The sequence below is a fragment of the Convolutriloba macropyga genome, unplaced genomic scaffold, assembly GCF_964194025.1.
Source record: "Convolutriloba macropyga unplaced genomic scaffold, txConMacr16.3 SCAFFOLD_3219, whole genome shotgun sequence".
NCBI lineage: Eukaryota > Metazoa > Xenacoelomorpha > Acoela > Convolutidae > Convolutriloba > Convolutriloba macropyga.
In genome coordinates, this window is record NW_027449320.1 from 1 (window position 1) to 14,578 (window position 14,578).

The 14,578-nt window shown below is 39.8% G+C and overlaps 1 protein-coding gene across 1 annotated transcript; it reads right to left on the reverse strand.

Annotated features, from left to right (window-relative positions):
* Window positions 1-1,708: 1,708 nt before the first annotated feature.
* Window positions 1,709-13,290, reverse strand: LOC142354950 (uncharacterized). The gene is made up of 2 exons (XM_075407284.1): window positions 10,846-13,290; window positions 1,709-2,209 (listed from the first exon to the last, which is right to left on the reverse strand). The coding sequence occupies exons 1-2, from the start codon at window positions 13,288-13,290 to the stop codon at window positions 1,709-1,711; spliced, it is 2,946 nt and encodes a 981-aa protein (XP_075263399.1).
* Window positions 13,291-14,578: the final 1,288 nt, after the last annotated feature.

Genomic DNA, 14,578 nt, shown 5'->3' on the forward strand with positions numbered 1-14,578 from the left:
ATTTATTGTTTAAGCCACCCAATCGGTTTTTCGCTCAGCCACACAATCGGCTGTTCAAACTATTTAATTACCTATTGTTTAAGCCAGGCTATCGGTTTTTCAACCAGCCACACAATCGGCTGATCAAACACTATTTATCTATTTATTGTTTAAGCCACCCAATCGGCTTTTCGGTCAGCCACACAATCGGCTGTTCAAACTATTTAATTACCTATTGTTTAAGCCAGGCTATCGGTTTTTCAACCAGCCACACAATCGGCTGATCAAATGCTATTTATCTACTTATTGTTTAAGACACACAATCGGCTTTTCAGTCAGCCACACAATCGGCTCTTCAAACTATATAATTACCTATTGTTTAAGCCACTCAATCGGCTTTTCAACCAGCCACACAATCAGATGTTCAAATTTTATTTATCTACTTATTGTTTAAGCCACACGATCGGCTTTTCAGTCAGCCACACAATCGGCTGTTCATACTATTGAATCACCAATTGTTTAAGCCACGCTATCGGCTTTTCAAGCAGCCACACAATCAGCTGTTCAAATTTTATTTATCTACTTGTTTAAGCCACACAATCGGCTTTTCATTCAGCCACACAATCGGCTGTTCATACTATTGAATTACCTATTGTTTAAGCCACGCTATCGGCTTTTCAACCAGCCACACAATCAACTGTTCAAATTCTATTTATCTACCTATTATTTAAGCCACACAATCGGCTTTTCAGTCAGCGACGCAATCGGCTCTTCAAACTATATAATTACCTATTGTTTAAGCCACTCAATCGGCTTTTCAATCAGCCACACAATCAGCTGTTCAAATTTTATTTATCTACTTATTGTTTAAGCCACACGATCGGCTTTTCAGTCAGCCACACAATCGGCTGTTCATATTATTGAATCACCTATTGTTTAAGCCACGCTATCGGCTTTTCAAGCAGCCACAAAATCAGCTGTTCAAATTTTATTTATCTACTTGTTTAAGCCACACAATCGGCTTTTCAGTCAGCCACACAATCGGCTGTTCGTACTATTGAATTACCTATTGTTTAAGCCACGCTATCGGCCCTTCAACCAGCCACACAATCAGCTGTTCAAATTCTATTTATCTACCTATTGTTTCAGCCACACAATCGGCGTTTCAGTCAGCCACACAATCGGCTGTTCATACTATTGAACTACCTATTGTTTAACTACTCAATCGGCTTTTCAACCAGCCACACAATCAGCTGTTCAAATTCTATTTATCTACTTATTGTTTAAGCCACACAATCGGCTTTTCAGTCAGCCACACAATCGGCTGTTCAAACTATCGAATTACCTATTGTTTAAGCCACACCGCCGGCTTTTCAGCCAGCCACGCAATCGGCTGTTCAAATGCTAGTTCTTTTTTAATGCTATTATTTAATGCTATTTCTTTATGTTTAAGCCAGTTTATTTATTGTTAAGGTTCATGCTATTCTTCCACCAGATACACAGAATACTCAAATGAGCAAAAATTCAAAAGTGTAATATAACAGCTCAGTCAAAACTATGTTCACGGAGAGAGTTTTTAATTACTTTGATTCAGACAAAAATGGCATAACAAAATCAAGTGTCAAAAAACTCAAACTACAGCTCAAAACTTCAAAATTACGTAATTCACAAAACTGTGCAACAACAAAAGCACACGCGACAAAGTTACCAATTTCAGGCGAGTAAACCTTTAATTCACATTCTCAGCGAGTAGCTTGATCTTCTTTATAAGATATTGGCTCAGAAACTCATAAGAACTGAGGTGAACCCCATCAGAGGAATCGCGACCAATGGCTTCCGCTAATTCTATATGTTTTCTCTTGTATTTGTTCAGCAGCCTACTATTCATTTTGCGGATTCCGTCAGGATTGTTCAACCGCGGAATAATATCTGCCGTCAACACTACAGTATTGTTCTGCTGGCAGTAACTGAACAAATCGCGGATTTCCGCTGTTAACTCTTTCAGGGACATATCAGCGGGTGTAAAGATATCCCTGGGGCAAATGTCATTTCCCCCAATCATGATGACTAATACATCGTAACCTCTCAGCTCATTTGTGTAATTCCTCCAATTGCGGGCTCTCTCTCCGCCTTTGCCCAGGGCAACAACATTTTCGGGTAATTGGAGCCTTTGAACATGGCTGTCCCCAAAAATTCCAATCTTTTTCTCTGTAAAAGTGCTCATTTTTAGCTGAAACAGAATTGAACTTTTTTCTAAATTTGTTTATGCCCAGCTTTTCTAAATACATAATATCAACACCTAAGACAAGACAAGATTGAATATCATGGAGCTTTCGATACAAACAACCTTTCAAACAACATTAGTTGAAAATTAAAAAGTTTGGGTGACCTGTAAAAATGGTCAATGAATTAGCCCCCTTAAAAAACGTAGCCCGCTCGTACCCACTTTTTATTTATACATACACACATAATATCAACACCTAAGACAAGACAAGATTGAATGTCATGGAGCTTTCGATACAAACAACCTTTCAAACAACATGAGTTGAAAATTGAAAAGTTTGGGTGACCTGTAAAAATGGTCAATAAATTAGCCCTCTTAAAAAACGTAGCCCACTCGTACCCGCTTTTTATTTATACATACACACATAATATCAAGACCTAAGACAAGACAAGATTGAATGTCATGGAGCTTTCGATACAAACAAAACAACCTTTCAAACAACAACAGTTGAAAATTAAAAAGTTTGGGTGACCTGTAAAAATGGTCAATAAATTAGCCCTCTTAAAAAACGTAGCCCAATCGTACCCGCTTTTTATTTATACATACACACATAATATCAAGACCTAAGACAAGACAAGATTGAATATCATGGAGCTTTCGATACAAACAACCTTTCAAACAACATGAGTTGAAAATTAAAAAGTTTGGGTGACCTGTGAAGATGGTCAATAAATTAACCCTCTTGAAAAACGTAGCCCACTCGTACCCAGCTTTTATATGTACAAACACATATAGTATACATGCATACAGACATACATAACTTCGAGCCCGATAAATGACCTGATAAAAAAAAACATATTTTTGAAAATAGTTGTTCGCAAACTTGAATATGAAAACCCAACTTTTTGCCTAGCCCAGCTATACCACAAATCCTCAAGCAAAAAAGTCCTTGACTAGAATGAACAATTCAATTGAACAAGTCTTTGACTGCAATGAAATTCACTTTTTATGAAAACGCACAAAAATAATTTTTGAGCTCGAAATCTGACAACGTATTAAGTACTTTTTACACAGACCAGCAAGATCAACAATTAATCCTCTATCAGAAGATACTAAGACTTTGACACTCCTACGTAGACCCTCCGTTCCATTGAATAAGTCTTTGACTGCAATGAAATTCACTTTTCATGGAAACGCACAAAAATAATTTTTGAGCTCGAAATCTCACAACGTATTAAGTACTTTTTACTCAGACCAGCTAGATCAACAATTGGCCCTGTATCAGAACCTACTAGGACTATGACACTCCTACGTAGGACCTCAGTTCAATTGAACAAGTCCTTGACTGCACTGAAATTCACTTTTCATTAAAACGCAAAATAATTTTTGAGTTCGAAATCTGACAATGTATTAGGTACTTTTTACTCAGAACAGCTAGATCAACAATTAGTCCTCTATCACAACCTACGAGGACTTTGACACTCCTACGTAGACCCTCAGTTCCATTGAACAAGTCTTTGACTGCAATGAAATTCACTTTTCATGAAAACGCACAAAAATAATTTTGGAGCTCGAAATCTGACAACGTATTAAGTACTTTTTACTCAGAACAGCTAGATCAACAATTAGCCCTGTATCAGAACCTACTAGGACTATGACACTCCTACGTAGACCCTCAGTTCCATTGAATAAGTCTTTGACTGCAATGAAATTCACTTTTCATGAAAACGCACAAAAATAATTTTTGAGCTCGAAATCTCACAACGTATTAAGTACTTTTTACTCAGACCAGCTAGATCAACAATTGGCCCTGTATCAGAACCTACTAGGACTATGACACTCCTACGTAGACCCTCAGTTCAATTGAACAAGTCCTTGACTGCACTGAAATTCACTTTTCATGAAAACGCACAAAAAAAATTTTTGAGTTCGAAATCTGACAATGTATTAAGTACTTTTTACTCAGACCAGCTAGATCAACAATTAGTCCTCTATCACAACCTACGGGGACTTTGACACTCCTACGTAGACCCTCAGTTCCATTGAACAAGTCTTTGACTGCAATGAAATTCACTTTTCATGAAAACGCACAAAAATAATTTTTGAGCTCGAAATCTGACAACGTATTAAGTACTTTTTACTCAGAACAGCTAGATCAACAATTAGCCCTGTATCAGAACCTACTAGGACTATGACACTCCTACGTAGACCCTCAGTTCAATTGAACAAGTCCTTGACTGCACTGAAATTCACTTTTCATGAAAACGCAAAATAATTTTTGAGTTCGAAATCTGACAATGTATTAAGTACTTTTTACTCAGAACAGCTAGATCAACAATTAGCCCTCTATCAGAACCTACTAGGACTATGACACTCCTAGGTAGACCCTCAGTTCAATTGAACATGTCCTTGACTGCACTGAAATTCACTTTTTAAGAAAACGCACAAAAATAATTTTTGAGCTCGAAATCTGACAACGTATGAAGAACTTTTTACTCAGACAGGCTAGATCAACAATTAGCCCTCTATCAGAACCTACTAGGACTGTGACACTCCTAAGTAGACCCTCAATTCAATTGAACAAGTCCTTGACTGCACTGAAATTCACTTTTTATGAAATCGCACAAAAATAATTTTTGAGCTCAAAATCTGACAACGTATTAAGTACTTTTTACTCAGACCAGCTAGATCAACAATTAGCCCACTATCAGAACCTACTAGGACCATGACACTCCTACGTAGACCCTCAATTCAATTGAACAAGTCCTTGACTGCACTGAAATTCAGTTTTCATGAAAACGCACAAAAATAATTTTTGAGCTCGAAATCTGACAACGTATCAATCACTTTTTTCTCAGACCAGCTAGACCAGCAATTAGCTCTTTTTCAGAAACTACTAGGACTATAACACTCTTAGGTGGAATGTCAAATTTTTAGAATAAGTCCTTAGCTGTAAAAACTGAAACTGTGCGCTGCACAGAAAACCAGACCAAAAAAAAGCGGAAGCAAACAAAAAAAAGCGCAAAATTGAAAAACCAAGAAGAGCGCAAAGCTTCGGCGAACCTTCTTGCTTTGCAAGAACACATTCCCGCGATGTGGGAACACGGACCAAAAAACCGGTCCGAAAACCGCAGCTCTGCGGTGCAGAGCAAACCAGTCCGAAAGAAAGCGACAGCTAGCCAAGCTAGCAAGCAAAGAAGCGGGAAGAACTCACCTGGCAGCAGAGACGACAGCAGAGAGAAGAGAAGACAAGACAAGCAAACAAACTCTGAAAAAATACTTTGTTAATATACATTAAAGAACATCAAAGACAACACACGAGACGCACGGCTACCCCACGCACCGACCACCCCCCCCGGCGCCAAACCGCCACCCCCCCCAAAGGACCCCCCAAAACACAAACCGACCAACGCCAAATTTTGGCATGAGTTCTGGATCAATGCCATGGAACTCGGACAACTCTAAAAGTGAGATCTACATGTCAGTAAAATGGTCATCAATGTAGTGTTTCCCCTCCTCAGGGGTCAATTTGGGGTCAACTTTCCCGGTCAATTTCTCAAAAACGGCTGAACAAAAACAAACGCCCTTAATACTGTTTGTAGCACGGCTTGAGATACGCATCATATTAAAAAACAAGCCCAATTGGTGCACTCTAGAAGAAGTTATAGCAAAAAGAAGGTACCGTACCAAACAACCTTGGAGGAGAGGTACACCACCTCCAGAGCTAAAATCGAACATCTAAACATCATAAAACGCTTTATAAAGTATACATATTCAGAATCTACGTTAGACTGGCTATTCAAAACAGTATTTTTTTTAATACAGTTCAAAGCTTCAAGGTGTCAACGGTGTCAACGGTGTCAACCGCTGGTGTCAAACGCTTCTAGAGGTAAAATCGAGGGCAAGTTCACTGGCCAATTTCTCTGAAACGGCCGAACAAAAATAAACGCCCTTAGTACAGTTTGTAGCACTGCTTGAGATACGCATCATATTAAAAAATGAGCCCGATCGGTACATTCTTCGAGGAGTTATAGCAATTATAAGGTACCGTACCAAATGACCGAAAAGCGTGGTGACTTGACTGCAGAGCTAAAATTTGACATGAAAATGTGTCAAACAAATTACAAATAATAGCTAGAAAGCTTTGTCATAATATAAGGAAGCTAACGAACCAATAAACAAGCTTCAAATTGATTTGTGACAGAGCTTCAAGGTGGTGTCGGATGGTGTCAACCGCTTCTGGGGCTAAAATCGAGGTCAAGTTTACTGGCCAATTTCTCTAAAACGGCCGAACAAAAACAAACCCCCTTAGTACAGTTTGTAGCACTGCTTGAGATACGCATCATATTAAAAAATGAGCCCAATCGGTGCACTTTAATAGAAGTTATAGCAAAAATTATGTACCCTGACAAATGACCAAAAAAGCGAGGTGACCTGGTTTCAGAGCCAAATTTGACTATCACCATTCAGTAAAACGCTATGGAAAATATATATGGGGATACTCCCCACTAACTGAGGATTCTAAAACACTAACATTTGTTGGGTAAATCGCGCGTTTTGTTGTACCGAAATTTGGGTCACCCAGAATAGCCCGAAAATTCGGCCTATTTCAACTCCCAAGATCTCCGGAACCGACGTAAAACAACGTGAAACAGCGTTCCCGGCGTATTTGTGGGTGTAATTCTGGTCAACTTCCACGTTCTAGGTCACGGCAAACATTCATGGTGAGGTGGGAAAAAATTTCCCACCTCACCATGAAGGTTATGATGTTTTGTGTGTTTTGACATAAAACAACATCAACAAAAATTTGATGAAATCGTGAAAAAAGAAAAATTGTTGAATTAATGCCATTGTTTGATACAATTAGCTTCAGCAACCTAAACAGTGTCTAGAAAACACAAAACGCACGCCCTAAAACTTGTTCAATTGCAAACAACACCACTTCACTCATTCATTTGGTCAAATGACCTATTTTGACTACCAAATATCAAGTTTCGCTAAAATAAACCTTCAAAACTAGTAAAAAAAGATACAATCTGTTTATAGTGATACTCCCCATTAACTGAGCAATCTAAAACACTATAATTTGTAATCTTGAATCAAAAAAATTCAACATTATGTCACCGCCGAATTGGCCGAAATTGGCCGAAAGTCGAGGTTCGGCGCCTACAGAATAAAAAATGACCCACTCAACTCCATAAAACCAGATAAAAATGTGTATGAGGTTACTCCCCACTACCATAAAAATCCAACAAACCAATACATGTAATAATACTATGGTATTTTGAGGTACGCATATTTGGTGAACACCAAGATCACCTGAAATGGTGACTTTTTTTTCAAAATTAGCAATCAATAACTTTTTTACCAGGCCGAATTAGGGTAGTACAATATATGACCAATCAGACGATTACAATGCCAATACAATTAGACTATGTTGGTAGAATTCTGCTAAGCACTTGACTACTTATCATTAAAACAACAAATTGTACCTCTATAAATTTAAATCTGAAAGACTTCAAAAAATGGAAGCTACTTGAGGACCGTATGTCATTACCGCTTCTAAATTACTGTAATCCAGTTTTCCAGTGATCTATTTTTTTGGTAGAGTACTTTGGGTGTTATTAGCAAATTGCTGAATTACAGCCAACTTTTTTAGCTATTTTAAAAGCCCAAAATTGTCGAAAAACACGCTTGACGGCGTTTAATGGCACAACTGTCGTGTTTCTGGGGCTAATTCCAGTCTATCTTTGCGTTCCTGGTTGAGTCAAACCTTCATGACGAGGTGGGAAAAAAATTCGCACCTCGCCATGAAGGCTATGATGTTTTGTGTGTTTGACACGAAACAACAGTCTCCGAAATTTGCCAAAATCATGAAAAAAGTAAATTGTTGAATTAACAGCAATCACTGGTATAGTTTGTTTCATGGAATAGAATATTGTATGAAAAACGCAAATAGCACGCAGAAGATCCTTTTCATTTACCAAAACACAACACAATTTGAACAAATTTGAACAAATTTGAAGATAGATATGTTATTCAGGAATCAACCTTAAATAACCGTTCGACAACAAATTTTCAGGACAAACACATTACACTACATGCATCAACAGCTTGCATGCTCTGTGAGGAGCGGTTCAGTTGTTTCTGATCTATCTAGAAAAGAAAACAATCTTCTCCTTGTATATAAAGACGTTTCGGAAAGAGAAATTGTGTTTCAAATAAAAAAAAATCGCTCATGGACGGGTACGTTTTTCTACGATGCCCATTGGAAAAGATAGAGACGTTTCCAAAAATTATTGTGGAGATACTCATCACTGAATGGGGAAAAATTTATTACTTTATCTGAAGCATAGACTTGACAACTCTACTATATCACCTCCATCACGGAAAAAATCGTGTAAGTCTGGAATTCGGGAATTGAATTATCATTCCTTAAAAATATTCTCCTCATCACAAATTGAGGAAATGTAAAGATTGGAAGCCTGCCAATCAGAAATGAAAGGCAGCTAGGTTGTTAGTTCAACTCGGGGTCCGAAGGTTACAACTCGGGCTTCGTATGTTGGTCAGACATGAACTCAATCATAATTATTTTTTTCAGCCTTAAAGCCTTTTTTTCGTTATCGTCAAACAAAAACTTTTTTCTCTGAGTTAAACTGGCACTGATAGGGCACCGTTATGACAAAAATAAGACAAATCGAAATCTTGAGAAATCACGCAAAATCTCGTCAAGATCCTGTCAAGATCTTGGAAATGCTGCTGTGAGCTCGAAAAAAAAATGTTTTTTTTTTTCTAAGTTTTGACTGTTATGCAGGGCAATCGAACCAAAATTTTGTCTTTCTGAAACTTTCTCGGATGTAAAAGAAGCATTTGTAAACAAAAGTAAAACCTGGAAAACCACGAAAGTTCCTGCCAATTTCCTGGAAACCCTCGTGTGTTTATTGAAGAATCCAAGATCTTGCGTGGACTTGGAAATGGTATCGTGGAAATCCAAGATCTTGCGTGGACTTGGCGTGGATGTCGTGGGTTCGAGCACTGGGTTACCTCAGAAAGTCAAAGGGTCTAAGGTTAGGGTTCAAGTAGCATTTTTGTGCGAAACCATATACGGTGCATAGTGTTGAATTTTTGTGTTGCATAGTGTAGAAAACTGTAGGAGCATAGTGGTGCATAGTGTTGCATAGTGTAGAAAACTGTAGGAGTGTTTACAAGATAATGTTTCTTGTCTATTGGTTTTTGTTACTAATTGAATCGACAATCTCATGCTTGGCCAGAAAACGTCAACGTTAACGGGTTTCCAGCTCAACTAATTAAAAAACTTACTATTCTCTTTCTTCCGGCTGAGATCATTGGAAAAGTTGACACTCCCCAGTTTCCTACCAAGATTACCGGGAAAAAAAGTTCCAGGGTTTCCCACAAAGAAAACCGGTCAAAAATTAAACCCCGGGTTTCCCACCAAGATTACCGAGAAATTATGGTATTCCCGGGTTTCCCGCCAAGATTACCGAGAAATTATAAGATTCCCGGGTTTCCCACCAAGATTGCCGAGAAATTATAAGATTCCCGGCTTTCCCCGCAGGGTTTCCGGGAATGGGATCACTGGGGCGTGAAATCTCAAAAATCTAAAATTGGCGAGCAGAAAGTAAAAAATTGCCAAAAATTGTCTAGAAGTGGTCCAAAGTTGATATGCTGACTCGTTTTCGAATTCATTGATAATTCAAAATGTTCACTCAAAATTTTTTTGAAACAGATTGCGAAACGAAGATTTCACATTGTGATGAGTCAGTACTTCGAGATCTCCGTGATCCTCTGAAAGTGACAATGTCGATGCCCCCTGGTGGGATCGTTTGGTGCTCGGTTGGGGGGCGTCGACTTGCCTTCTTTCGGATTTTTCTACTCTGTTCTTTGATGTTTCAAAACCTTAGTCCTCAAAATTACCTTAATTACATTGTTGTCACGTGACCTTTTGGTTTCAAATTTCTTGTGTTATGAATCAATGTTTGTTAGTTTACAAGGATTATGACAATTTTGCGGTAAAATAATTAGCGCCAATCAATAAGAAGATTATCGATGTCGATAACATTCTCGGGGCCTGCCTTACCTAACCTGGTTGGATTGGTTTCGGGAAAACATGTGCTAATCTCACAGCTGGGCGGGTTAGAAGACCTAGAGCGGTTTTTACTTCACAAGATCTAGCAGTTTGGTTGGGGCCGGTGAACGTCCTTGTCACGCGTCCTAGGGGCCAAATTCCTCTGGGAGTCCACTCTTCCAGTACCCAAACAATATCGTTCACTTCAAGCTTTGATTCTGGGTTGGTCCACTTCCTTCAGGTGTTCAGGGTAGGCAAGTATTCTCGGACCAGCCTCCTCCATATTGCTTCCAATCGTTGTCTGATCTGCGTCCAACTTTTCGTCTTCAGTGAAGGGATCTCATTGAACACACAGGCTGGTATGTTAGGGAAAGCTCGACCAATAAGGAAATGATTTGGGGTTAGTGGATCTTCGTCTTCGTTGTCGCTTCTGACGTGGGTCAAGGGGGCGTGCATTAACTAAGCATTCTGCTTCTGCGACAATGGTTGTGAAGACGTCCCAAGTCAATTTGGCAGAACCCAAGTTCAGGAGAAGAGCTCATTTTACTATCTGTACGAGCCTCTCCCACACGTCTCCAAAGTGAGGAGCAGATGGAGGGTTGAGGCGCCATTCAACTGACTGTTTCAACAAGTTGTTCTTGATAAAGTCGTGGTCCAACTGCAGATTTTGTCTTCTGATTTGTTTTCTGGCTCCCAGGAAGTTGCTTCCGTTATCACTGAGTAAGAGCCGTGGTTGTCCCCGTCGAGCAAGGAATCTGCGGATGGCTGTCATGCAAGCTGATGTTGTCAGATCTTCTGTCACTTCCAAGTGTACTGCTCGAGTCACTAAGCAGTTGAAAAGACAGATATAGGCCTTCTCTTCTTTGCCTCTTTGAATAACGGTGAAGGGCCCAATATAATCAAGTCCTACATTCGTGAAGGTTACGGGTGATTCGTTTTCTGGAAATCGGGCATCAGGCAGATCTGCCATAGGTGGCTGAAGACCTTGTCCTTTAAAACGTCTACATTCAAAGCACTTGTATGAAATGCTGCGTAAGGAGTCTCTTAGGCCAAAAACATAGTAACTTTGCTGTACAAAGTTTTTGACATATTCTGTTCCAAAGTGCATGCAGATTTCATGGCACTTCTCCAGAAATAGTCGGGCGATTGATTCCTTTGCGTTAAGGACAATTGGATGCTTTGTGTTATATCCCAAAGTACTTCTCTTTGTTCTGCCACCAACTCTTAAAATATTATCCTTCAGAAAGGGTGAGAGCGGTAGAAGTTTGTCTTTGGATGGCAAATTCTTGTTTTTATTCAAGAGAGCGATTGAGGGACCGAATGAATTCTGCTGAGATACTTGAATAAGGTGGTTCCTGGCGTTTTCGACATCGTTGGTGTTGAGTGCTCTTTTGGATTTAGTTCGCAAGATTTCGATGAACCGAAACACTCGGGCTGTTGCTTTTAGCAACTTCGTCCATTTTGAGAAATTTTTTGCTGCAGCCACTGGTTGAATTGTTTGTCGCGCCATTGTGGTGTTTGTCTTCTCGGTGTTGAGGAAAGTGCTCCAGCTTTCTATCGGTTTGAACAAAAATGCTGGTGGGCTTAGCCAATGCTCTTTAATGTCAGCAGGAAAAATACCTCGAGAAACGTGATCGGCTGGATTGCTTTTCCCACTGATATGTCTCCAGCTGCTGGTTGGCGATTGACTTTGAATTTCGCTTACTCGGTTGCCCACGAAAACTTTAAGTTTTTCTGAGTTTTTGATCCAAGCCAGGACAGCCATGCTGTCACACCAATATGTGGTATCTTTGAACTCTATAGTATGGTGTTTCTTGATGAAGTGAGCTAAACGGGTTCCAAGGACGGCGGCTTGAAGTTCGAGTTTTGGGATACTTAGCTGCTTGATTGGAGCAACTTTGGCTTTGCTCATTAGGAAACTACAAGTTACGCCGTTTTCAGAGATAATTCGGGCATAAGCAACGGCACCATAGGCTAGTTGAGAAGCATCCGTAAAAACGTGTAGTTCATAGGCTTTTCTGGTCGCTACGTCTAGTGTTAGGCAGCGAGGGATTTCAATTGCGGGAGAGCACATGTAATTGTCTATCCATGTCTGAATTGATTTAGTCTTCTCCTTTGGCAGGCTGTCATCCCATGCTAGACCCTCTTTCCATATCTCTTGTAGTATAATTTTCAGAGTGATGATTACGGGCGCTATAATCCCTAGCGGGTCAAAAAGGCATGCGATTAGAGATAGTAGTTTTCGAACAGTGTAATTCTCTGCGTTGGTTTCAAATTTTAATGGTTTCTGATGGAAAAATTTGTCAGTTGATTTATTCCATTGAACACCAAGTACGCGGTGACAGTCCTCGCTATTTTCTTCACCATCGCTGACATTGTCTATGGCTGTTTGCTCATTGGAGGCAAACTTTGTCAAGTTGAAGCCGGCTCTCATGAGGGTTTTCTTCAGCGACACTGCGGCTTCTTGTGCAATCTCCACCGTTTCGAAGGAATGTACAAAATCGTCCATGTAAAAACTATTTTTAACAAGATTTTGAATCGTTTGGTTCGGCGCAAAATCTGCTGCCGTTTTCTGGAGGACAAAAATAGCTGTTGATGGTGAGCATCGAGCGCCAAAAATGAGACGGGTGAACTGGAATTGCTTCACACTGTGATTGGTGGGCCAGAGAAATCTCATTGAAGGCTGGTCTTTCTCAATTATACCTACTTGCATAAACATCGCGTCAATATCGGCGCTGCCTGCAACTGGATTTTCTCTGAAACGAAGCAGGAGACCAATCAGATTGTTGATCAGGTCTGGGCCTGTCAAAAGGTTACTGTTCAGAGAATTCCCATTAAAAACAGATGCAGCATTTGAAACTCGCCGTACCTTTCCAGGCTTATTGGGGTTGGTGACTGGGTGATGTGGTAGGTACCATACGCGGCTAGGGGCGATGCTAGAGAAAATAACTGGCTTGACATATCCCTTCTCGATGTCTGTATCGAGTGTCTTCTGATACATCTCTTTCAGCAGCTGATCTTTGCTTAGTTTCTTTTCGAGGCTTTGAATTGGTGCCTTGGCTACAGGATAGTTGTTCTCCAAATTTACTTTTTCTTTCTAGAGAAGACCGATCTCGTACCTCTCGCCTGTGTGACGCACTGTATCATTCAGTATTTTAAGTGCTCTGGTGTCATCTTTTGACAAAGGCGTTTCATTTTCATTTTCCGTTCGCGATGAATCTATCTTCCAGAAGCTGGTTTTATAATCCGCCAGAGGATCTTCATTTGTTGTGAGCGTCAATTCTCTGTCGAATGCTTCATAGCTAAGAGAAAGGAAGTTGGTTCTTTGTTGTTCCTCATGGCCGAATTTGATTGGACCAGTTATAGTCCAGCCTAACAGATTTCTGATTGCAAATGGCGTGTTTTTGGGTCCCTGTAAAAACTCTTATTCGAGGATTTACTGTGTTGCGTCAATTCCAAGTAATACTTGGATGCGATTGTTTTCCAGTTGGGGAAAACTGATGTGTTGCAAATGGGGATGTTTGCTGCAAACATCATTCAGTTCTGAAACGGGGCATCGTCAAAATACCAATTGTTAATTGAATAAACGTAATTCAAGCGAAACAGTGGTTTGTTGCTGTTAAAGGGTCCAATATCAAGTTGTACAAGTTTGGCTTCCATTGAGGAATCACCAAAGGCTGTCGAAACGCTCAGAGTTGATTCTAGGCTCGTTCGTGCTGCATTGAGTTTGGTTACCATGGGATCGAAAACATAAGATATCGTGCTGCAGCTGTCAAGTAAAGCATAACATTCGCATGTTTCGTTGGGACCGTAAAGTTTAATGGGAACCATTGGAAGCTGATTTCTAATTTTTTGAAGGAAAACTGGCGTGTAGTTTGGTGATTTCGGTTCTTTGCTGATCTCGTCAAAGGACTCGCATCGTGGTAATTCGTGTTGAGTAGCGTTTGTTTTTTGCTGTGAGACGTAATTGTTGTCATGTAGCATTGAGTGGTGTTTCCGTGAACAATGTCTGCATGAAACTTTCGATAGACATGTTCTTGCGTTATGGGTTGAGCTAAGACAATTGTAGCAAAAAAAATTCTTCCTGACTTCAGCATTAGGTTCAGACGGTGAAATTTGCAGAAATTTTGTACACTTCCCTATGTAATGGTCTCCTAGATCGACCGGACAGTTTGTACTTCTGTTTTGTTGAGACTCGTGTTTCTTTGGATTGAATGGTTTGTGAACAAAACTACTGTTGTTGCTTTCAATTGTTTTTGCTCTGTTAGCGTTGTTGTGATGATGTTTTT

What these genes read in the sequence shown, in the direction of transcription:
- LOC142354950 (XM_075407284.1), bottom strand. Translation starts at nt 13,290, where the DNA reads ATGTATCAGAAGACACTCGATACAGACATCGAGAAGGGATATGTCAAG. An exon ending in GAGACGTGTGGGAGAGGCTC is followed by an intron (nt 2,210 to 10,845) that starts GTACAGATAGTA and finishes ATTCTGTTTCAG; the next exon opens with CTAAAAATGAGCACTTTTAC.